At 30.7% G+C, this 25,343-nt stretch overlaps 1 protein-coding gene across 1 annotated transcript; it reads right to left on the bottom strand.

The window, feature by feature from the left end:
- On the bottom strand, nucleotides 1–25,343 carry LOC129962318 (protein Wnt-8a-like). The gene is made up of 6 exons (XM_056076067.1): nucleotides 25,264–25,343; nucleotides 17,581–17,614; nucleotides 6,181–6,319; nucleotides 2,986–3,111; nucleotides 1,360–1,502; nucleotides 1–528 (listed from the first exon to the last, which is right to left on the bottom strand). The coding sequence occupies exons 1-6, from the start codon at nucleotides 25,281–25,283 to the stop codon at nucleotides 1–3; spliced, it is 990 nt and encodes a 329-aa protein (XP_055932042.1). The 5' UTR covers nucleotides 25,284–25,343.

A 25,343-nucleotide genomic window follows, 5' to 3' on the forward strand; every position in this document is an offset into this window, starting at 1 on the left:
TCAATCACACATGTGGTGTATGTGCTGAATATCACATGTCTTGCAGCTTACTTGGCAACAGAAAGTGAACTTGCACGAGCATCTTTCAGTGCGAGTTTCAGTCTTCATCTGAACTTTGTAGCCGCATACTCGACACAAATTCCTGCAGCTCTGTCTCTCAGCTTTTGTGACATTTTTACCAACCATCCTGGAGCACATTCGGCCCCTCGTTCCCGGCACTCCTAAAGATGCATTGGCGACGCAGTAATTTGGGGAATGCTCTAGGTAAGCCAATTGCTGTTTGGGTATCTTCAATCTCTCGTGCACCTGTTGGTGAGGGATTCTATTGTCCATTTTGCGCTTCTGGATCTTCAGTGGCAAGTTGAAGCCATTGATGTTAGTCGAAAACAACTGCGCTTTGTGATAGGCATCTTTCAGAATGTCTCCCACCTCGCGGATTCCTCGAGTCCTCATCCAGCACGTCTGTATTTCGCAGCTGCCTGAGACGCCGTGGCATTTGCACGTCTTTGTCATTGATCTTTTCACTGCCTGAAATATTCGAGCAAAACAAAAATATTTAGTTTTTAATAAAGTATTACAGTAAGAATAAGTCCGATTACTACTGTTTCTAAATGGACTATTAAAATAGTACTTTTGAGCGATTTGGATTTCTACATCCTTTTTCATAACAATTATGAATTAAACATTTTAAATATTCAATTTAATTGAATGCAATTAAAAGATGCTGTTATATTCGTGCATAAAAACGGGCGACCATTATCCTTTAAAAGCAAACTGAAACTACCCGTTTCATATGCTGTATTAAACAAGGCAACATGTATGACATGCCAAACAAAGCAATATTATGGATCAAAACCTAAACTATTCAAAGAAATGGCTTTCCTTATTCTATTTTATACATGCTATAGAAATGGAGCCTTGAAGGTTATTTCACAATATGTAAGTAAGCATTCTTATACAATATAGCACAAAAATTGTTATTATGAAGTAATGTGGCAAGTATTCCATAATTGCAAGTGTTTCGTTACACTTATGTTTGAAGACTAGCTAGAAGGAGTAAATGTATTTATTATTTCTTGGAAATCAAAATTGAGGTGATAAGTTTATTTAATATTGTCAAGGAAAGAATATTCCGTTACTGTTGTTACATCTAAAATAATAATATAAAAGTAAAGTGTTCCATTTTAAACTCTAATTATTATACTAGATGTAATAAATAAGGATGTTACGACAATTAGTGATTTCAAAAGCGCATAAAAAAGAAACAGCATTTTCAGTGGAGACAAAAAGCTTCTTCGTATCTATCTTATAGTTTTATTATCTATCCTCAAATTTTCTAAACTAAAGTAAAATACTTACCAATCTACCAACTCTGTAATTATGCAAGTTAATGAGAGCTTTTAAGTCCCTCCCGTTCTCTTTGTTGTCCAAATACAGTTTAGCCATTTTGTTTCCCATCTTCACATGGTCGCTACAACCACCCCAGTGCCAGCCTTTGTAATCTGAAATGTGGAACTATTTTAGCACAACTACAATAGTTTGTTACCTTGATTAATGATTAATTCTACAGTTTCATAAATCATTCCCCTCTAATGATCAACTAATCTAACAACTAATTAGAAGTAAGGAATTATATTTCTAATTACTACAATCAATAAATGTACTTCTAAAAAATTAAGAAGTTTAAATTTTTGTACAGTCTTTTCATTCTTATTAATCATACTCAGTAAACTATTTTTGACGCTTTACTATTTATTTTTAAATTTCATTTTTCTACGGCCGGAATTGATCTATGAAAAATTTCTTTGCTTTAGGTGACATTAGACCGTTTTAAAATAACCACCTTTGAAGGAAAACCATTCAATCCCCTTACTGGAGGTGACCCTTAATAAAATAATAAAATTTAAAGTTCGTAAGTCGGTCGGTTTTAGTCGCATAAAAGCGAATTTACAAAAAATATTTTACTGAATGACTTATAAAACAGGAATACTATGTAACATTTAGATTTTGTAGTTTTTTTCAGAATTACATTTAATGTTTGAATCAACAAAAAATGTGATTTTTTACGTCAGTTTTCTTATTCGCTTAGATTATTGACTTTGAAGGCTCTTAAATGATTACATTAATGTACATTTAAAAACATCAATTTTGTGACTTTATATAATTATTTTAAATTTCTTGGGAAAATGCAATTAACGTCTCTCATTAAAACTGTTGTACACTTTTGAATACTTTCTATAAACTAATCGCCTTTAACGACTAGTTTGCTTGCTCGCCTAGATTAATGGCGTTTTAGGTTTAAATTATTAATACGGAATGAATTTTTTTAAAAAACTTCACTTTGGCATTTTATACAACTAAAAAAACATGAAATCAAGTTAATGAAAATTTAAAAAGAGCAGATATTAAGAAATTAAAGCGTAAGTTAAATTCCTACCATGGAACTAATAATTGGAGGAAGTACGTAATTAAATGTTTTGATGGATGTGAATTCCATCATCGCATTTCAAAAAATATTATATCAAATTAAACTAAAAATTCTGAAATTAAGACAAAAAATTATCCTAAAATACAATAGATATTATGAAAGTAATTTTTGATTCTTAATTTAATACAATTTTTGTAACATAATTGTTTTGGATTATACGGTCATCAACCCACATTGTCATCTTAAAGCGATTACTCGTCTGGTGACGGTTAATCGTATTTTCAAGAACGAGGAAACTTTCTGCTGAATTGTCTAGATTTCATTTATATTTTCTTTTTTCTGATTGAATGTTTTTTTGACACAGCGAAGTCTCTTCAAAACAATCCTACATAAAAACATTTAAAGAAGCCATCTGAAATTCGTATCATGGTTTGCTTACATTGCAATTCGGCAATAAGAAATAAGAGAGATTTTTGTGCCAACGTGCGTTAACGTTTTATATAAATAGGCAATTTCGTTGTCGGTTCTCTTATTGTAACTCATTTTTAAACACTTACCGAACCCACCCTTTTTGGATTCGTCGCATCCACAAGATTTGAAATGGCCCAAGCTGCAGTTCTTGGTCACGGTGATAACAATGGAGGAACTGATCATGGCGTGCAGAAAAGCCATCTCTTTCGTAGCTGAAAAGAAAGAAGACATGGTTGCTAAACGTTTTTGTAAGAATATCAATTAATTCTAAAAAAAAATGTTTTAATTTGAAACCCACATAGTTTAATAATTCAAAAAATAAATACATTAAATCTAATACATGCTAGCATTCACAGCTGATGCAAAGAAAGATGAAATTGCATCACATCTTCTACAGCTAAGAAGTAAGTACTTTCATCATTCAAACATTTTAATACCAAATGTTCCAAGATATAACATTGATAACAGAAATAATATTGATAATCAAAGAATTTACAATTTAGCTGCCATTTCTGATGAAGGTATTATGTACAAAACCATTTTTTTAATCTAAAATATTTTAAATTGCGACATCACAAGAATATATTCCATATTTTTTAGCTATATAATTATCAACACGTCAATGGGATAAAATCATCGTGAAACGCAATGAATCTTTTAGATGAATCATTTTGTGAATCGTTTACAACCTTTCTACAACATAACACCTCTAATATGAATACATCTAGTACTGTTTTCCAGGCTCCTGGATGTATTATTTGATGGTAACACTAGCATGAAATCATCCAATTTACCCTTCCGGTATATCATTCAGAGCATTTCAAAGACAAGTTTTCCTCTATTATTAAATTAGTATGACGAAACTTTCTCGCTTATTGTAGAATTTCTTCTTTAGCAGTATTATTCGTGATATTCCATTGCTAAGAAATAAAGACTTTTAAATTCTTTAAAAATAAATTTTAAGATTTTTCCGCTGCAATTTTTTATTTAGTTATGTATTATCCAACCAGCCGCCTTTTTTGAGACGAGTGTATTCGCCCTGATTACTGACTTTTGGGGCTGTTAAATATTAATGTAGAATGCATTTTTTTAAAAAAATTTCACCTTGTAATTAGATATGACCAAAAAACGAAAAATACGAATTTAATAGAATAAGTTTAAATAAATTATAAGGCATGCACCATAAAAAAATGTATATATTGCTAGATAACAGCAAAAGTGAAAATCCTACTTTGCAATTAGAATACAAAGAAAGTTATTATTTTTTTTAAATCTTAACATTGGCAAATCCGCATTTGAATACTTTGAGTCACTAGGGATTTCCTATTTGGTTCAAGCTTATTTCTTGATTTCTTTTGCATCTTCTTTCCTCTGAGTGAAGCGCTTCTGTTAAGTTTTATCCACACCACATCTTAAAAATATTGTTCAGCTACGCTAATTAGCAAAATATTGAATGAAGTGCAGCTGTTGAAACGTTCATTGAAGAAATCTGAAACTTGGGTGTACCGATTTATTTATATTTAACATTCGACAGTGTAAGAGCGATTTCTGTACCATCTGTTTTATCGTTTCATGCATAAAAAGATGATTACATGGCCGTGGTCCTTGAAATTTATCATTATTTACTCTGATGATGTCAGAAGCTTCGCTAGGAAAGGCAATTCATAAAATCTTTTTCTTTGCCAAAATGTGCTGCAAGCTTCTCACTTTTTCAAATGTCCCATCCCAGAATCAGATGATTACACATTTATGCCCCATTCTTTCTCTGTGAGGGCCTCTTTGTTCGCCATGTTGCCAGTACAACGTGCTAATTCGCACAATGGATTTAATGACAACTTTCTAGCAAGGGTGGAATTGTAGAAAACTGGAGGTAAAATAGGTCAAGAAAGGTATGAAGGGCATTTGAGAGCTTTTGTCACCTGAACTTTAAAATGTTTTCACCGTCATTAAAAGCGTGTTATTCCGCCGATAGCTTCTCCACCCAAGCTCATTGTATAAGACTCCAACATAATATGTTTACTAGAAAATCATTTGGTCTCGCAACAGGGGAAAAAAAAAAAAAAAAGTGGAAAATTCTGTACACTTGTTCTTTTTATTTTATATTCAGGGCCAGAAATAAAATTTTAAACTAATAATTTCATATTTAAATAATGATATTGATAACAGGATTTATGCCTTAACTTACAAAAATAATATTGATAGTATTTCTGCCTAAATACAAATCAAAACTTCTTTCAGATAATTCCATACATCAAAAATAAAATTGCGAATAAACGGTTGGATTAAAAAAATGATTCGTCTGGCATTTTTCATAGGAAAGAATCCAAAACGAAAAGTAAACTTTTATTTATTATGAATTTACTGATATGGCATGTGTTATTTTTTCTTCTATTATAAAATTTCTTACTGTTATTTCACTTAAACATAACAAGAGACTTGATTCATCAGTTAATGTTTGATGCGCACGTAATGTATTTCTGACTGACGCATTCGTATCGGTATAATTTCTCTCTCGAACGCGTTCACTTTTTGTTCGAATGTCTAAAAGTGAAATGCAAGAATTGAGCAGGATTATCTGCCTTCCATCTATTCAACGTATTGCATAGTAATGTTGTTCGGACACGAAATTGTACATTCTAGAATAAAAATATAATGCATATACTTTGCTTTTTTTATTTAATTTTAATGAGCAGAAAAAAAAATAAACTATCAGTGATTCTTGTCGATACCTCTGAATCTTAAAAAACATTTTTGTTTATAATGGTAGATCATTAAGAATATGAAAAAACTCATTTCAGTTTTCAAAAATTTCAGAGTGAAATTTTTGAATGAATCTTTATTCAAGACAGTCTCTCCCTCAGAGTACCTCAGATATGGGGATGGAAAACTTCCGATATGGTGGTTGATTCATACCACCCTGGTGGAAATAGAATGGAGTGAGCTCCTCTTACCATAACGGGACCCCCCTACGGGAGGGGTTGCCCCTTGGCCGGTGATGGCCCTCAGAACTCAAACTTAGTTCCAGCAAATACTATTACGATGTCCGATCATTAAAGCTTGTGCTTTCGGGGGAGTCGGAGTAGCTGTCTATGGTTATTCAAGACAATATCTTAATATTTGAATCGCTTAATGGGTAGTAGCTGTCTATAGATATTCAAGATAATATCTTATTATTTGAATTGCATAATGAGCGATAGCCGCTTCGAGTATTTATTGGTAATTGCAAGAGGATGCATAAAATTTTAATTATCTATTTGTAATTTTTAAACGAGTTATCGTACCTGGCTGCTTGCTTGATTTCGAAAACATATTGAAACTCGACCGAGGACATCCCCAGCGGTCCCACTGGAATTGATGCTTGCACTCCTCCATGCCTCGCTCGGCGCCGATTAGCACACTTTCGGTGAAGACATCGTTGGCCTGGAAATAAAACATTTTATCATTTATCATTTATCATTTTATCATTTATCATTTATTACTCCTACTTCATCGACGATTTATTTGTTAGTTATCAATAAATCGTATATCAGTATTTATTACTTATCCATAACACATCTACATCGATATTTATTACTTATTGCGAATGTCGATTCGCATATACAAGCTTATATGGCAACATATATCGCCTTTTCTCCATAAGAAAATATTTATAACAACTTTCATTTTCAACAGTTTCAATTTCTGGAAAGAATAACATAGCACTAGAACTCTGACACCGGTTTTATGTCTGCTGCTCTACATGCTTTCTTCTTGATACACCATTATAAAGGAAAACTCTTGATAAAATTAATTTTTAAAAATTTGGCATCTCCAAAGCTAACATCAAATTCCCACATTTACTTAAGTGAGTTCTATTTCAGATTAATTATTGTTATTTGAGGAAGTTGCAGCAATCCCAATATGAATTTCTTATTTCATAACCATAATATCAACTTCAGAAAAATTCCAGTCCTTCTTTCTTCCCCCCCCCCCCTTTCTTCCCTTTTTTTTTTTCCTTTCTTTTTTAATTAAATGGATATTTAAAAATGTTTTCTCTTTGTAATTCTCCAAATTTTAAAATTATTTCTTTTATTCATAAATGCAATGAAATTTCTTATTCATATCTTTTTACGATGAAATAAGTTTTTATAATTCGCCCATATTTTTGTTTCTAGAGAACCAGTTAACTAATGGAAATTAAAATTTCAAAATAAGCCTTAAAGAAATTTCTAAATTTATTCTACCTAATATTTATTACACTTAAGATATAAGAAATATTAAGAATATTCCAATTATTAAGAATTATTATCATTTCTTATAACTGAATTATTAATATAAATTAAGAATTTCCAATTATTTGCGAATTTTAAAATCATTACAATATAATTTTACACAATAAATACAGTTTACATCATCACTAATGTCTCGTCACTATATCAAATATTCTCTAATTCCGAAAATATGGCATGTATTAAATGAATTTACAAATAATGGCATTTTTAGGTTAAATCAAGTGAAATTTACAAAACGGTATCTAGAAGCGTCATATAAAACAATCTGATTTCACACGAAGTCTTGTTTGAACTTGTCTAAAGCTGTTTGAGAAGGTGCCAAATACGCCAGCAACCGTTCTTCGAAACGAAGTTTTATGCTAACAATAGTATGATATATCTTCTATGAATTTCAGTTAATAATTCGAATAATTATTCTTATTTTGTAAACGAATGCTGGCTTCGGTAAAATCTCTCACTTCATATCGGACTTCATTTCATTTTCTATAAAATGTTATAATTTTTTCTTTTTCAAAATATTTTATTTAATGTAATGAAACCATTTTTTTTTTACTGTCGTCTGATTTTCTATGATTGTGAAAACAATCATAAAAGATACAAAAAGGATGCATAACTAACCCTCTGCGCTCGGAAAAGAAATTCGAGGCATAATTATTCATAAAATAAAAGGACTTTTTAAGGCTCTAAAAAATAAATGTATCATTGTTTTAAGTTGAATTTCCCCAAAAAATTAATTTACATCTTTTTATGACACTAAAAGTACGTTTAATAATTAAAATTTTTACAAAAAATTATAAAATAAATAAAACATTAAAATAATACATCGTTTGAATGGTTCCTTTTAAAGTGCAAACCATATTTTAAGACAGAAGGCAATCTTTTCCCCTTTCTTTAAAATGAGAATTCTCAAATAAAATTAAAAACATTTTTGCAGAGGTGTTATTATATTTTACCGAAAAATTCTAAAAAATATTTCGCTCCAGCATATTTTCCATTTCCAAATTGAGTCACTACAAACTGACAAAATATCTCGCCCGTGAAACAATCAATCATTTCTTCCGAAAACGCGCCACCACAACAAATCGCCATCATTAGAAGTGTTTGATTGAATTAAGACATCACATTTTGGAACGCCGACAGTAGAACATCATTTGAAAAATATAATGCTTCGCATTGACGCAATTACCGGGGAGGAGATCACTTGGTACCGACCCCCTTTCCTTCCTCCCAGCAAACCGAAAGGGAGGGGGGGGGGATCACCACCGAAAGTACATAAATATATAGTGTGAGTGTCCATAGACCAGACATTGCTATCACGGAAAAACTTCTCTTTTTTTAATTAACTATGTACCAGGAAAAAAACAGGATGCAGGGGCTTATAAAGACCTCCAACGTCGAGGCAGCAACAGGTTTGGGGAGAACAGATCTCAAGGAGCTGGATGGCTAAGACAGACAGACGTAGAAAATAAAAGCCTAGCTAGGAAATTAGAGACCTCACGTGTGTTATTCATTATAGGACAGCACTATTGGCGTTTATGGAATCAAATTATCTCTATTAGCGGTAGAAGAACCCGCGGATCTTTTTTTTTCTTCCTTTCCTTTTCTTTGCTTTTTTTTTAATATTGTGGTTCTGGCAGCGATGGCGGCCTCTTCAAGGTGTAGGAAAAAGGTGTCGGACATTCTAAAAGGCTGTATTTTGGGGTTGCGTTTTTTCTTTTTCCCACCTCTTCAAAACTCGTGGTTTTCTTTGACGAGGGTGAGGAAGCTGGTGTAGCGCGGATTCGATTCGAATTTTCACACGCACTTCTCCTACATGCTTTATTCATAATCTTATTTTCTGAGAACGAAAATGAGATTTTCAATCTACCAATGGGAATGGATTGCGTTAAAAATTGAAATTTCAATTTGAAAAAGAAAGAAAGAAATGGCGCTGCATCCTAACACCTCTTTACGCAAAAATTATTGTAGAGAAAATTTAATTGAAATCGTAATGTTCTACAGATTTGATTTCGTTGTGGGAAAGTTCCTTGAAGGCTTCTAAAATCAAAACTTCTTTTCACTGTTATACGGAGGATGTTTTTCATTTACTTGTAAAATGATGAGATCAGCAATTTTCTTTTGCCATTAAAAATATTTATATTCCAAACTGCTTTGAAAATTTAATTGTGATTTCGTAATACAATGGCGAACTTTAATTTGAAAGATATGAGTTTTAGATATATAATAAGTAAGTGATAATGCCCTAGAATTGTATCAAATTTGAAAAATAAATATTTTAATAAAATAATGCATAATATTTAAAAATGATTTGTCAAACTTTTCATATTTCATGTGGAGCGTATTCAAAGATGTTGACATGCAATTTTAAGATATGTTAGATTCAGCAATAAAATGCAACGACGTATTTTTATTTATGAATATCAAACAGTTAGAGTGAAAAAGAGGAAAACAAGTGTAGTGCTCAATGCGAAATGTCTATTAATGTTTCTTTTATATTCTCAAATTACAAATCACCAAAAAACAGAAGAAATTATTTTTTAAAAATTGATAACTCATTTTCTAAGAACTGTCAGAGAAAGAAATACAAATAAGGCCGAGTTTTAAAATTTTTGATTTTAACAGCTAAAAACTTACTGAGGACTGTTTACAATTAAATAACTTCCTAAAAACGTATTTAGTAAGATATGTTTGTCCTTTGAAACAAATGAAATGCAGGCAGGAATAAATAAATACACAGCATAAAATCCATTTCATTTATTATTATTCTGTTAGATGACTCTTATTTTGACTAAAATGATTTCAAGTATTCTATTAATTTATAATTCATTTAAATATACTGTATTATGAAGTTAAAACCAAACATTTAGTGGCTTACATCCAAATGAGTCAAATGATTTTTATTTTAAAAAATTGTCTTTTATTACAAGAAATATTTCTTATATGTATGTAAGGAGGGACGCAAAGGGAGGGGAGGGGGGGGGAGGTTATTTTCACTCTAAAAGAGTCTAAATATTTGTTCTTCGTAAGCTATTTATGGAAAATTCTTTTAACATTTGTTTCATTACCATTTAGCAAATGCACCGATATAAAATTTGATTATTAACAGCGAGCAGAATTATTAGAAACATCCTGCAAAATGAAAAGCATAGCAGTGTTTTGGGAAAATTGCAGGAGAAGTTTATTGAGTCCATTTATCAAGTTATTTAAAATTGATAGAATATTAGATGGAGAAAAAAGGATAAAATAGTACTAACTAAAACAACCCAAACTTAACGCCTTTGCCGCAGGTTAACGAAGTATGTAACAATATTGCAAATTGGGGGACAAATAATGATAAGTTTATCATTAAGCAGAAGACGCAAATATTCCAATTATTATTTTTTTTCTTTTATACCTTTATACCGTGAATATATTTTTAACATGTTAGCTGTGGCGTGGTTCTCATGTCATTCACACTTATTATCCAATTAGCTCAAATACCTATGATCTAATTAGATATTAATTACATCGAACAGATAGCAAAGAAAGAATTATCTAATTAGATAAATGGTCCGAATCGCAAGGTTCACTGATGACAGCGAGCATTTTAAGAAATGAAAGTATATTTCATACCGACTAAATTCCTCATGCACATTCCGTTAGTATTAATTTAATAGATACACAAGCCCGACTTTTAATTCCTTTTTTTTGGATGCACGTTTAGGAGCAAAATGTCTTCGAAGCGATTAATGGCCTTAAGTATTTTGATTGCAATTGAGTAGAGCTCGTATATTTCCAATTTCTGTTCTACTTTTGATGAAATGTTGAGCAAGAGTATCGCATAAATCATCTAATCTCGCAATGGAGAAATAGCTTTCAACGCGTTTCAAACAGCAAATCACTTCTCCGTCATTTTGCTGCTAAAGATTTGGCCTGTTAAAATCGGAAGTAAGCAGGGGAAGAGGTCTACCAGATATCTTCTCACATTCTCTCTAATAAAGGTGTTATTCGCCACTTCCTCAAAAAATTTGGACCTCAGGTAAGGCATAGAATACCTTGTGTTTGCGCCCCTATTTCTACCTTGTTGAGTCAGAGCCAGATGGCGCTTCTGTTTGAATGTTTAATATAAATAGTGATTTTTGATCAATAAAATTTATAGTACAGACCACTTGCTTCAGTGTCTTCTTTCTTCTACGTCTTGGTGTATTAACACCTTGCATGTATGACATTACTGTAGAATAATTTCGAAATATTAAACTTCGGCTTGAATTTAACATTTTTAATGACTATCGTGTTTCTGCCATCCATTGATAAGGAATTGCAGTTGAAATCATAAATAGAGATCTTTTTTTCTTTCCTAGCTTTCAACAGCAAATGTCATACACACAAAGACTGGGGGGGGGGGGGGGTTCACATACATTTGCATTCATAAATAGAGAAAATGAATACAAATACAACTGCATGCATTTCAAACAGAGATTTTCTTTGTTACCATTAACCAAATTGTTTTTTTTTATAATTACATCCTCGTATACTTTGTCATGATAACAAGGGAATACAGCATTCATATGTTTTTTTTTTCATATATATCTTTATGCATATTATTATTCCAAATAATTTTTTAAAATAGAAAATCTTTGTAAACGTTTTCATTTTATTATCATTTCTTATATGTTTGTAAATTCTAGTATTTAAATTTTGGTATTTAGTAATATTTTCGTAACATGTCCATCAAACTGTCCAGTGACCAAAATGGTTACTGATACAGGGGTATGAGACGGCGACTGTTCCGTAGTCATAAAGTAACATACCAATTTGAAATATGTAAGTCACTACGTTCTTGAATTATTTCGAATTCTGAATTCTACGTTCATGAAATTTCATGGTTTTGAAAGTACAGACGAGCAACCCTTTGCTGAATTTGACTCAAAGTTTGATAAATGTTAGATCTGTGTACCGAATTTTATCCTTCTGGCACCCTTCATTTTGTAGAACTTATCGTACCAACTTATTTACGAACAGCCCAACAAATAGCTTCCTAGGAATGGAGTTTGCTCAAAAATGGATAGAAATCTATAAATTTGGTTTAAAGACTATATACCAAACTTCATCTATCTAACAAAAAAAAAATTCCTGTCATCTGTCTCCCATACAGGTAGGCATAATAGTAATAAAAAAAAAATGTATTTTCCAAATGAATGGTTGTCTAAAGCTTGGAGTCAAAATCTTGGTTTCGAATCTTTTTGGCGATTGCAATACTTTCTCTGTACTTCATATGCGAGAAAGTAAAAAATGATAAGAGCGCCAGAAATGAGGCTCTGTCGAGCACATTGATGATCATTTAATTTAATTACCATTATTGTTATTCATTTATTGATTTTTTTTTACTCTTATTGATACCTAATAAAAACTTTCACTCATTGTTCAAAATAAAAATGAAATTAAAAAGTAATTTCATCTCTCAATGTCGGCTATAAAATTAGGTAAAATCTTTAGGATATTTTATCTAAAATCCTTTTTCTCTTATCTAACTCTCTTCTTCAACAGGTGTTCATTTCACTATACACAGTCAATCCGTTACAAAGCATTGCAAGACAGCTACAGAAGTGAATCAAATAGATTCCTTATTTTCGCACCTTTCTGTAAGAATTAAGATGCAACAGATCGATTGTTTACTCGGCAAATTGAATTTCCCAGAACCACTTGTGCGGTTCTTCGCAGCAGTTTTTGAAGAATTTCCGACAGGACCCTACCGAACAGAGCGTTGCTTTTGTACTTTTCGATAACACTAATAACAGCATTGTAAGTGGATCTCTCTAAACTTCCATTTTATTCCGAAGAGCCCCATTGTCCGCTGACCACCGTGGAAGAGGCTTGCCTGTTAATCTGCTCCCTTTGCATTCGTACCAGACCAGCAGGAAAGGGGGAACCACTCCATTAACGGACTATTCTGTCTGGGTGGGTTACAGTATCGCACGATTTTTGCCGCCATATTTGCTTTTGTATTCATTTAATGTGGTTCGACTTAATCTGTCACAAATCGCCCTAACAGACTTAGCCAACAAAGAAGTTACAGAAGTTCCACAGAATTCCATTCCGCATGTATTTCTCTAATTGAGCATCACATTACTCGAAAACTCTATGGATTGAAAAGGAGTATTTTTCAGCTATTTGGATTATTTGGCGAGTTAGAAGCTCCAGGACTCACACGATGGTTCGGCGCATTGTGGACACTTCAAGTAGCCCCTCGTGAATCTTTAGCAGTGCACCAGGGCGTTAGATTTTGAAAAGATGTAGTATGGGATTATACTGAAAATCGTCTAAATTCGAGACACTACATTCTTTGGGAAGAGCGAGGGAACTATCCCCAAATTCTTTCACTTCGTTTTTTCCTTTACTCAGTTGAATGAAACGACTGTTCATTGTAATTTCGTCTGTCAACAGGTTTAGGTGGTATGAATGGATCGATTTATCACTCTCGGGCGAATTCGAATCTATTCTGCAAAGAAAACGAACAAATTGATAGCGTTCTTTGAACAGGATGAGAATCACTTGGGAGGTATTTTAGCTAAACTAATTTCAAAAAGACAGTGAAGCCTATACTAGAGTCTTATTAAAATTGGCCTTTTAGGCTTTTAAAAAATTGTTAGTTAGAACATTTTAAACTGTGAGAATGTTTTTTTTCTTTAAATAGTTACCATTTAATGAGATAAGAAATATAAGCATGTTTTCTCTCTCGAATATTTAAAAGAGTCAATAGGATGCTAAAAAATTCATTGGATCTCAAGAAAGCCCTAATAGCTCAGTTAAAACATTTTATCAACTTGTACTTAAATGTATCATTCTGCCATTTTTGTATTTTCCATTACAAATTAAAATAAAAATTTCATTGAATTTTTAAATGAACATTAAATCAGATAATAGTTTTTACATTTAATCAGATAATTGTTATACAACATTTTTTTAAAAATTGAAAAGTCAGCATTTTGGCTTTCAAAAGATTTTGCATTAAATCTGAAGAACAATACGTATATCTTTAATGTAATAAATACTATCTCTGAGGAATAAATATTTTATAAATAATTAAAAAAAAGTTTAATTAATTAATGAAAGTTATTAAATAAAAAAAATGATGTAACATTCGATGTTGTAAAAATGGCGATGATGTAACCTTCGATGCATTAATTTATTACCGCTGAGCCCTCCCAATCCAGCGCTTTATTTCCAAATGTATGTTTTCTTTCTCTTTCTTGAAAAGCTGTTAAGGAAACTGAGAGCATTTGTACTACAAAAAATTTTAATTTTCAAATTTAGTCTAATAAAATAGTGGACTACAAAAACGTATGACTTGCAGTTTTAAAATGACAAAAATTTAAAATTACCTAATAACAATGAAATTAACGTAAGTTTCTATTATGAAAAGTAAGAAGTCTCGAAGTAAAGTAAGAAGTCTTTCTCGGAACATGTTTTCTTCAAATTTCGACTCACGTAAAACATATTCTATCCATTATAATCACATGAATCCTTATGCAATACTATTTACAATCATTAGGTACGCATCTGTTAAACCTATCTTTATTTATTTGTTTATTTATTTATTTATACATGATAGTATCTTAAGAAGGCTATTTATCACGCAAAACATCATGCATATTTTTAGATTTCATGACATTCATCTTTTTTTTTAATTTTTGTTATTAGTAAATTTAAATGAAAATAAATTCACTGTAAATATTAAGCATTTGCTCGTATATTATGCTAATCTTGAAGGGATTTTACTCAAGATTATATTTTTCCGTGATTACCGATTTGCTGTAATGATTTTAAAAATTATCTCTTCACAACACATATTCGACTTGCTATTAAAAACAACTACTTCAAAAAACAAACATTTTTCTATTGTTTTATAATTAAAATAAATTATCCGTTCTATACGTCTTAATTTTTCTAACGAATATAGAATTCACTTGCAAAAATATCCACTTTATATGCAACTGAAATCTTGATCGAGAAAGTCCCAGTTTTGTTAAATAAGCATATAGTTAATTTAAATGAATGCTATTAAAGCCAACATGCCTACGAAAAGAGAAAATAAAAGAAGTCTCATTATGTTTGTAAACGATTGACTTTGTCAATCAATTTATTCACTTTATATGGGTTAATAATATTTTATTCCCCAAAAAGAACTTTTGAGCTATTTCATATTGATTGCTTTATATATGAGAAGCGAAAAACTTTGACCTAGTATACTTACTATACCAAACTATTAAACATACTAAAATAGAGAAAAAAAATATCTTAAATCAATGGCAAGGGCAGGATATTGACATTTACTACTTGAAACACTTTGCGCAACTCGCTTTTCACAGGCTTGTAAAACCTTCTTCTTTGAACTCCACCAAAGAATACCGAAGACTCCAGACGATGCATTTATTTATTTAGTTAGTTAACCATAAAGATTTCTCGAAATCTGCCTCGCCTGCGAGAGAACAAACAGTTCTCTCAGGCGATTGTCCTACGGCCATGTGCAATACCACAGTTAAAGCTTCCGGCCAATTGCGGTCGCAGTCAATGCAGAGAAAATTCAAGGGTACGTTTTACATCGATCATACCTTTATTCCAATGACTTAGTTCATTGTTCATTTGAATGATTTATAAGTCACTAAAGTAGTTCAGCTGCATTCTGGGTTACATCTGGCAGATATTGAGAAAAAGCAATAAAGGTTACAGAGAAAAAAGAATTCTTCCACTTCGACCTTGGAAATAACATAGCATAAGTATGATTTTCTGAAGTGGTAACTGGTGCAAACTTTCTCCTAAGAACACATCCTAAATTTCCTTCTTTTCAACGATTCTTTTAAATGACAGCACTACTTTACAGCTGTCATCGATTAAGTTACAGGCTTTGTTCTGAAAACATCTTACATATCTTAAGACATTTAAATAATTTCTAAAGCACGAATAATGTTTTAGAAAGTTAGAAAAAAACTCAAGTATAGGCCTAAAGGGCAAGCAGTAAGATTATTCTAAAAGCTTTGTGCTGACTATGAAAGTGAATATTCATCATTTCTTCGATTTATTAGGTAAAACAGCAGTTTCAAACAAAAACATTATTTCTTAATTTTCTTTTGTCATTTTAAGAAAATGAAAATAATAATAATATGCATGCAGTATTCAAATGACAGTATAACGGCCAGTATGCGACTCTCATTTTGCATATCTTTTAGAATTGGTCTTCTTTTAAATGAAATAGTAATAGAATTTTCTTTCTTTTATAATAAAAACCTACTTTACCTTATTTTTGCCTATATACTTAGGCAAAAATCCTTCAAGTCAGCAAAATTTCATAATTCACAAATACATTCCTCTTTTAAATCAAAAACCAAGAGAACCTGTTTGGTTATTTAGTGATCTATTCTTTACATTAAAGTGGAAATTTATTTCTAACTTTGTCTTTTATAAAAGAAATTCTTGAAAATTTGAAATGCTTAAAAAAAATGCTTGAGCAACAAGTGCCTCTCGAATTCACATTTGAATAGAAATGATGTCTTCAAAAATTTTAATTGGTAGTAAATTTTCTCATTCACTTTCATATTTCTTTGTGAAATTAGGCAAATAGATTACTTTAAAAAAATTCATACAGCAGGCTTATCAGAACTGATTGTTTTAAATTTAATCTTCTCGAAATTATCCTTTCGGCACTCTAAGTTCAAATTTTTTTTAGATATATTACAAATTTTTCTTTGGGAGATACCATGATCAATTGAAATCAATTAGACAATAAGTTAAAAACCCTTACTACTAATAATAATTAATAAATAAATAAAAACATTGACAATGTTAACGTCAATATTATTGAGCCAGTAGGGTGAAGCTGAACTTTTTTTTGTAAGGATTCATGATACTTTTATTTGAAACAAAAATTCATACCTCGATTATTTTCAACTTTGTAAAAGAATATTTTTGTATGTTAGTAATCAAACCGAAATACTAATACATTCCTTTTATAAAGAAATTAACTGAAATTATTTCAATTTTTAAGCGCTTAGAGATTCCAAATGAAAATTATCGCTTAATGGCATTCTGTGCATTTGATATAGTTATTTAGAAATTTACTACTAAATAATTAATAATAATTCCTTTGAGCTCATAACTCTTTTGTTTTAGAGCTCTTCTGCCTCCTTGAAGTGTTTAGTCAGTTTCTGCATATGTTGTAAAGTAACTTCGGAAGATATTTTTCCGCGAAGACATTAATCGGCGCTTTCACTGAAATAAGCGTTTAATATGCCTTGAAATTGCATTTTCATAATATTAAAAACTAAATTCCGAAAAACATGAGATAACGCAAAACATGCGCCTGTTAAATACCTATTAAATATTTTAAACAAAATAGTAATAGATTAAGAAATAGTAATGTGTTAAGAAACTTACTTTCGAGCCAGATAGCATGATGTTACTCAGCGACCTGTAACAAACAATTAATAAAATAATTTAGGCTAATGCAAAAAAAAAAAAAAAGGCACTTTCATGCATAAAGCAAGAATCTATAAGTTTTGATATTCCTGAGCAAACATTACATTTCTTAACGTAAGGGGAAATTAGTACTGAATGAAAATGCATACATAAAAAAGGGGGGGGGGGGAATTCCCTTCTTTTTTTTTTATAGTGGATAACAAAAAAAAAAAAAAAAAAAAAAAAAAAAAAAAACAAGATTAAATATTAATTTTAACCAATATTGCTTGACCAACTAGTTTTAGTTAAGCCAGTAGGTAGCAAAATCTATTCTTTTTAAAGTTTTCGTCACTATTTTTCACTTCTGGAAAGTATTTCTTAGTGTTGCATTCTACCAATAGATTACAACGCTCGAACCCAGTATTTGCTGAAGCAGCCTATTCTTCAAACTATCTGTCCCATTGTTCTGCAATAGAGTGGATGAATGTTCACATACTTCAAATGCGTCTAGGTACTTCTTTTTGTGCATTTTACAAAAGGAAAGTGTAAGGCAACATGCTATTAATATGTTAGATAAAACCCACCACTATGTTTGTGATCATTAAGTCATTTGACTGCATTCAATAATACTAACAATTTTTCTAAGCAATCTCGAAGACAACTGTTGCAATTCGTCATTTGGGAAATTCACGCATCTTTCTTTAAAATGAAGAAAAACATGCAAATTCGTCTGAAGGTGCTGGAAAAAACACATGTGTGGACAAGATATTATTTCACCGCATTTACTTTGAGTCATTGTCTGTTTCCGTTTACATAAAAGTGGTTTACTTAGAGCGCCCTTTGTCACGGAAGTGCCTTGTGCAATGTCCTCCCTAAGCAACCAGACATTCGAGAGGGGCGTAAATGCTTGCGACATCCGTCGGAATTGCCATAACGGCGCCATGTCACCTGAGCTCACCGACTTTCTCGAAGATCGTGACCAGTAAAGGGGTTGTTTATGGCATGTAATAGCACGTGTCTGATTACTGCTAATAAGCCAATCTTCCTTTCCCTTTGTCAGAATGTTCCCATGTGCTAAAGGAAGATAGATGTTAGGGTGTCAGGAGGACAGATGCAGAGATATTCTGTTCGATGTGAGTCATGAAAGTCTAACAGCTCAGTTGCGTCTTAGCAACTAACTTTAACTTTTAACCCCTTCGCATATGATGACGAGTCGGACTCGTGCTTCGAATTATTGAATTTTTAATTTTAAACCTGAAATTAAGTGAGAGATTTATCTCAAATGCCTTTATATTATTGCAGGAATTAAAATAATAATGAATGTCCTGAATAGAATGTGCCATCAAATAAGGAAGGGAAGTAAATTCATTTGTCAAAAGATTAAAGATAGATTGGTTTATTCAACCGATGGGAGATTATATATATACATGCATTTTACAGAAGAGCCAAATCTGACTATACTGTACCATATGTGTAAGGAAGCTTTATTAAATAAGTAATTGCCGAGAAGTTCCACAATTTTAGGTAGCTTTAATTTTTTTGTTTTGTTTTGTTTTGCGATATTTTGAAAGTTATTTATTTTTGTATTTCCATTTAATTATAAAGATCATGCAATCGAACTTAATCAAACAAAAATAATTAAGTTCGATTGCTTAATCAAGTATTGTTTAAATTAATTTTCGAGCAATATTCTAGTAACATTCCTAATCAATTTCCGTTCGCAAGCTGCACGTTATGCTATTTTATAATTTTAACAAATGATAGTTTTTTATAGTCTTTTTTAAAAAATGCATGATCCTATCATTAAACATCATTCAGATTATAAGAAAAGTTATCCACTTTTTTTTTTTTTTCTATTTTGCTTTAAATTACCTTTTAATTTCAGAAGTGCAATTTTTTAAAAAAATCAGCAATATAATCAAATCAACTTTTCAGAAAGTGAACTTCAATTAAATGTTTTGCTACTCAATGTTTACTAACTCTTTTCCTACCGAAAACTTCTTATATAAAGATTAAATTAAGATACTCATTTTTGGCTCTAAAAGTTTGCAGAGTTAAAGGTTTCCGAGATGTGCAATGTTTAAGGACCTTTAGAATTCTTTAATCTGACTCTGGATCCAAAATTATTTTTATGGTTAAAAAATAATTGTGACTGAAATATATAAAATTTCTGCTCAATCATTACTTCTTTAACTCTTCTTTATTTCTTTCAATGGAATCAAATAAAGAATTTAGCGAATTTTAATCTGAATGCTGTTAAAGGAGATATTAATTTAGAAGAACGAACATTAGAAGAAAAGAATATCATTAAAAACAAAACTATTTCATTTCATACGAACAAATACAACTATTTTTGTTTCCTTAACGAATTTATTGGTCCTAAAAGGACCGAAGTGGTGAGATCATTCTTCCGCACTCTTTCACAGTTAAAAGGAAAAATGGGGGGGGGGGATGAAAGCTTTTGCGAATAAATAATTTTGAAAGAGAAATTATTTAATGATTTCTTAATAAATAGTTAAAATAATAGTTAATATAATTTGTATAAACTTAATAATAGTTAAAATAATTTGTTCAATGAAACTGAAAGATAGAAAAATGATGACATTTCTGTATACTAAGATCTTGAGGGACATTTTTGTACGTTTTTTAGAGATTGACTGGTGCGCAATCACAAAATGAACAGAAACCTGAAAAAATGATAATTTTTGTATACTTGTAAGTGATTTTGCTTTTTACGTATAAAATCAAACTTCTTATCTACAGTTTTAAATCGTAAAATAATCGAATTTGGTTTCATTTTGACACGAATCTTATTTCTGCTGCAACTATGAAACTACATTTTTTTTTTAAAGAAAGTAATATGAAATGAAATAAAGTAAAATTTTAAGATAAAGAATGGCAAATAAATTTGTAAAATGTTAAAGATATCGGAACACGATATTCATGTCAATGAGAACATTTGTCTTATGCTGGAATCGACAAGTTTCTCTCGCCCCGAAAAATGCTATTTCTGTTGTAATAACTAGCTCTTTTTTTTCCTTAATAAATTTTAATTTCAAATCACTTAATACCCTAATTTAATTTTTTTACTAGTTTCGATCTATTTTCATTTAATTTAATTCATGATTTTGATGCCTGTTAGTGACCAGACTATTTTCCTTCACAGAGTATTTTTTTTTTTAAAGTTTATTCAGAGCAATAGTGTGGTTGTTATTATCAAAAATATTAATCTATGAAATTTGAGCGGATGACAGAGTTGAAAGTCTTTCGTAAAATTAAGATTCCTAAAAAAAAAACTAAAAAAAATCATTAGTTTTTGCGGCACTGCATGATGCACTGCACCTACAAAGGTATAATATTATGTATTTTATCAATAAGTATAAAAAGGTCATATAAATACAAAAAATGACGTCACGTTTTCACAATTAATCAAAAATACATTTAACTTGAATTTTAAAATTAATTAAGTACATACTTTTCTGAACATCGTAAAAAGGTCCGCTTAGTTTCATTCAACATTCTGTACTGAATTTAAGATTGGTTATTTTACAAATGTCCTTTTATAGAATCTTGGTCAGCAGGAAATTCCGTACTTGGTCTGGTATTTCTTTCTCTGTACTTCTAATCTCCACCATGCTGATCCAGAATAATGTTAAAAGGATTTAACCTCCCCCCCCCCCACCCTTCTCACAAAAGGATTACGGGACTTAGTTTGTGGGGATTTTGATAGCTTATCGCATTCTTAAATCTGCTATTCAAAAATAATAAGGAAAAGAAAAACGGACTTGAAACCTCTTGAAAATTTAAGCCTTTTTATTTCAAGAACTATCTAATATGAAAATCGCTATTTCATGCATCCTGACTAAAAAAAAAAAAAAAAAAAAAAAAAAAAAAAAAAAATTAGTTTTCTTTTATTTTTGAAGCTGACATGAAGAATCTTGTGTCATTGGGTGAGAACAATTTGGTTATGAAGAGCTTTTTAAATGTAAATAAGAGACTATCAGACACAAAAATTGGGAAGATTTCACGCTTAGTTTTTTCAACAATGATTCATCTGAAGGAAAAAAAAGTCTTTATATATCTTAAAGACTTTTGACTGAAAAATTAGTTTAAAAATAGTTTCATTCATTGCTATTTTTTTTTCACATTTTTCTCACTGTTTTTCAATTACAGACCGAGAAAAAAAAATCAGAAATCGAGCCGCGATATCGAATCGCAATCCGATCGAGAAATGGAACCGCCACATATTTTATTCCGAAAAGGGGTTCCAAATGGAGAACAAATTTTAAAGAAAGCTCGTTTTGAAGAATTAAAAAAAAAAAAAAAATCCGCCAACTGAGAAAATCTTCCATGAAAAATTAGAAAAAATCCAAGAACCAGTTTCTCGTGTCATCCCAAGGAAGGGTAGAGATTTGAGGCTTTTCAGTTAGTCGACCACCTGTCTTTTTTGCGTGTCTTGTCCTGTTGGGGATTACAGCTTGTATCTAATCATGAAAGGATTTCCAACGCGTTTCTGTTAAAGGATTACTATGTGAGTCCGCTGCTGCTTTGGTGTTAGTCACAAGAATTATCAATGCTCCGATTTTTTACACTTAATTTGCCACTGTCCAAGGTTGGTTGGTGAGTAAAATAACATGAAGTAAAATTTAGAGGCGAGGATAAACTTTTTTTAATTATGAAAAGGATGCAAATCAAACATATAAGAACAGTAAGCATCAAGTAGCTACTCAGTATTTTTGTAAGGTAAGCTTACGTTGACAAGAAATGATTAGTTAATAATGTTTGCAGTGAGTTAATCTTCAATTCACAAAAATTAAATTGTACTTCCTTTACGTTTTTTTATTATTTATTTATTTATTTTTAATTTTCATTGCGACAAAAAAAATCTTATATCCTTTGTTTTAAAATTCAAAAATTGCTATGTCTGAATTTTACTGAATTCCTCTCGATGCCAAGAAAAATAATGTAAAATTGTTTTAATGAAATATTGTTGCTTTCACCCTTTTGATTGTTTCTATATAAATAGAATTCATAAAAAGAAATCTCTAATAGGAAGCATTCATTTCCATTGGAAATTCCGATATTTTTCACTTTTAAAGCAGCCTTTACATTAAACTATAATTGTCGCACCAGGCATACACAGAAAGAAAAAATGACAAATACGAAGCGCATGGCACTGAAACTCTATACGATGACGTGATCTCCGCGTAAAAGCTCCTGAAATAATGTTTTCAAATAAAAGAATAATAAAATTCTCATTTTCCAGAATAACCTTAATATAAAATTAAATAATTTGAACCGAAAGTTAAAAATCGAGATTTCTTTTTTTCAAAATAACCAAAAGATTATAACTTTTCCTATTGAGACTACCCATTCTCTAGTTTATGAATTTTTAATTTTGATATAGAAAATGAGTCAGGGGATACAAGTTTTAAAAATATCTTAAGAAACTTTATATCCACTTCAAAAAAGAAGGCTGTCTTTAAAGTCATTGGATCTTTCTCTGAACTTTTCTGCGATCTTTCGAAAATCTTGATCGTCAAATTAAAAATGGTCTGCACCAGTTCCTTTAACAATTAAATCCTTCAATGGCAATTACGATTTTAATCAAAGCAATCGTTAAATGACTACTCATCGGCAGGAGGGAAATTTCGTATTCTGCAGACGGTTATGCTTCAGAAGATTTAACGGAACAATGCAGCGGTCACCGTCTTCACCCTGATAAGGCGTGAGAAATTTTCCTGAAGTGGAAAATACAAAGGGAGAATATGCTTCCTCATCAGTTATTGAGAATTCGAATCACTTTGCTCGACACTGATAGTTTTCCGTCAATGGAAAGAAGGAAATTTTCCGGAATAGTATCTCCTGAACTAGTAAATTAAAATTCACATTAAAGCAGTTTGAATTTTTCAAATCACTTCAAGGACTACGCTAATAGTCTAACATTTCTGGAAAACTTGTTATCATTAGATCATTCTACCAGTTGAAAAAACATCATAAGCTAGCTTTATGCGATTTTGTTGTTGCTATCGGAAGGCACGTGTTGTTGTATTGATGCTGTCATAAAATAAGTATCTGATATTCATAACACATTTTTTTAAAAAATGAGTAAAATCTCGCGGAAATATTTTTTTTTCTAAGTATGAATACGTTGGAAGTTCAATAATAATTAAAAAAAAACACTGAGCGGCAAAATTAATCCAACGCTGTACTAGTTCTGAAACATACGTAAAATATATAATTAATTTAGTTTTGAACATTGTTGTTTTGGCTTAAAAACTTTTTTGTATGAATAATACTTAGTTTTATTTAAAAATACAAATATCAAGCTCATTCAGATTTCATGAAGTCCGAAGACAAGAGAGAGGCGAATGAAGCTGACAATCGCATTGAAAAATGTTTACGGTTCATCTGACACCAATATGAACTTACTTCCCAGAACATTCATGTATTAAAGTTAAATATATCACAGGTCAGTAGCAAATGAAGTTGACAGTGCGTAGGAAGCCTAACTGGTTCACCTGTGAATAATTTAGGATTATGATTTAAGATTGCTGATAATTCAATTGCTTCTTATATATTAATGCAGCACCTGATTATCATTTACCTTCAGTGACGGTCGAGAAAATTACCTTTCTCCTCAATAGAATAAACATCATGTGAAGGAATAGTTCAGGAGGATATTAATTAATTAATAATAATAATAATAATAATAAAAGACGATCTCTGACTTTGGAAGAAGAAAAATAAATTCCCTTGTATCCGTATCTTTGACATCTTCAATCTTATTAAAGATTCGGAAAATTTTTATGCCATTCATAAACCGAAAATCACTTATTACTGTATAAACATGTTAAAGTTATCAAGCATGAAATTTCTATAGGTTTCATTTTAATAATTTATAAATTCGTATTAAAAATTTAATGCACGTTTAGAGGCCTTTTTTTTAGATTAAAATATTATAAAATGTTGATTCCCAACATTTTTAAGAATTATAGAAATTCCAAATTTCTCAATTGATGAAACTAATTAAATATTCAATGTTGTATTGAAAAGAAAGAACTTTTTTGTTGCAAAATAATTTAAATTATTTAAAGCAAACACATAATTTCCTTCATAGTGTAACCAAGGAAGAATTTTTAAAAAATATATGTAAATTTCAAAAGAATTAGAAAATAGCAATTAATTCAAAGCTCCTGAAAAAAATTATCTTAAATGGGGCCCACATACATTGAGATTTTCTGTGGAGTTCTTTAGTATTTATCTGCAATTTTTTTTTTTTTAATTTATCGGTTTAAAATACTTTATTGAAATGCTTTTATCTCATGAATTTTTATTATTATTATTGTTTGCTTAACTGATATTTAATTCTCACCTTTAATGGTTTTTTTAAGGGTTTTCTTTAAGCTGAAGTTAATAAGGGCGAAATGATTCGTTCAAGAATGAAATGGGATCTCAAATAGGAAAAGCTTAGGAAAACCCAAATTATAAATTAATTAATTAATATGAATTAGAATCATAAATGTATGCTGTTATTCTGGTAAAATCATAATTGATCACGCTTTAATGCTTCACAATTAAAGGATATATCCCACGAATCAGTTTCAAGTTAAAATAATTAAATTAAAAAACGAAGAAGAAAAAGAGAAAAAAAATGCTTACCAAGCTGAAGAATCCACCATAGCGCACAGAGAAAAGCTCAAAACAAGAAGCACCTTCGTCCACATTTTTTCAGTACAAAA

This window comes from Argiope bruennichi, chromosome 1 (assembly GCF_947563725.1).
Source record: "Argiope bruennichi chromosome 1, qqArgBrue1.1, whole genome shotgun sequence".
NCBI lineage: Eukaryota > Metazoa > Arthropoda > Arachnida > Araneae > Araneidae > Argiope > Argiope bruennichi.

Excerpts from the sequence above, each read along its gene's own strand:
- LOC129962318 (XM_056076067.1), bottom strand. The coding sequence starts at position 25,283 with ATGGTGGATTCTTCAGCTTG. Across the intron at positions 17,615-25,263 it reads ATGGTGGATTCTTCAGCTTG|GTCGCTGAGTAACATCATGC; the intron begins GTAAGCATTTTT and ends TGTTTGTTACAG. Across the intron at positions 3,112-6,180 it reads GAAATCAAGCAAGCAGCCAG|CTACGAAAGAGATGGCTTTT; the intron begins GTACGATAACTC and ends CTTTCTTTTCAG.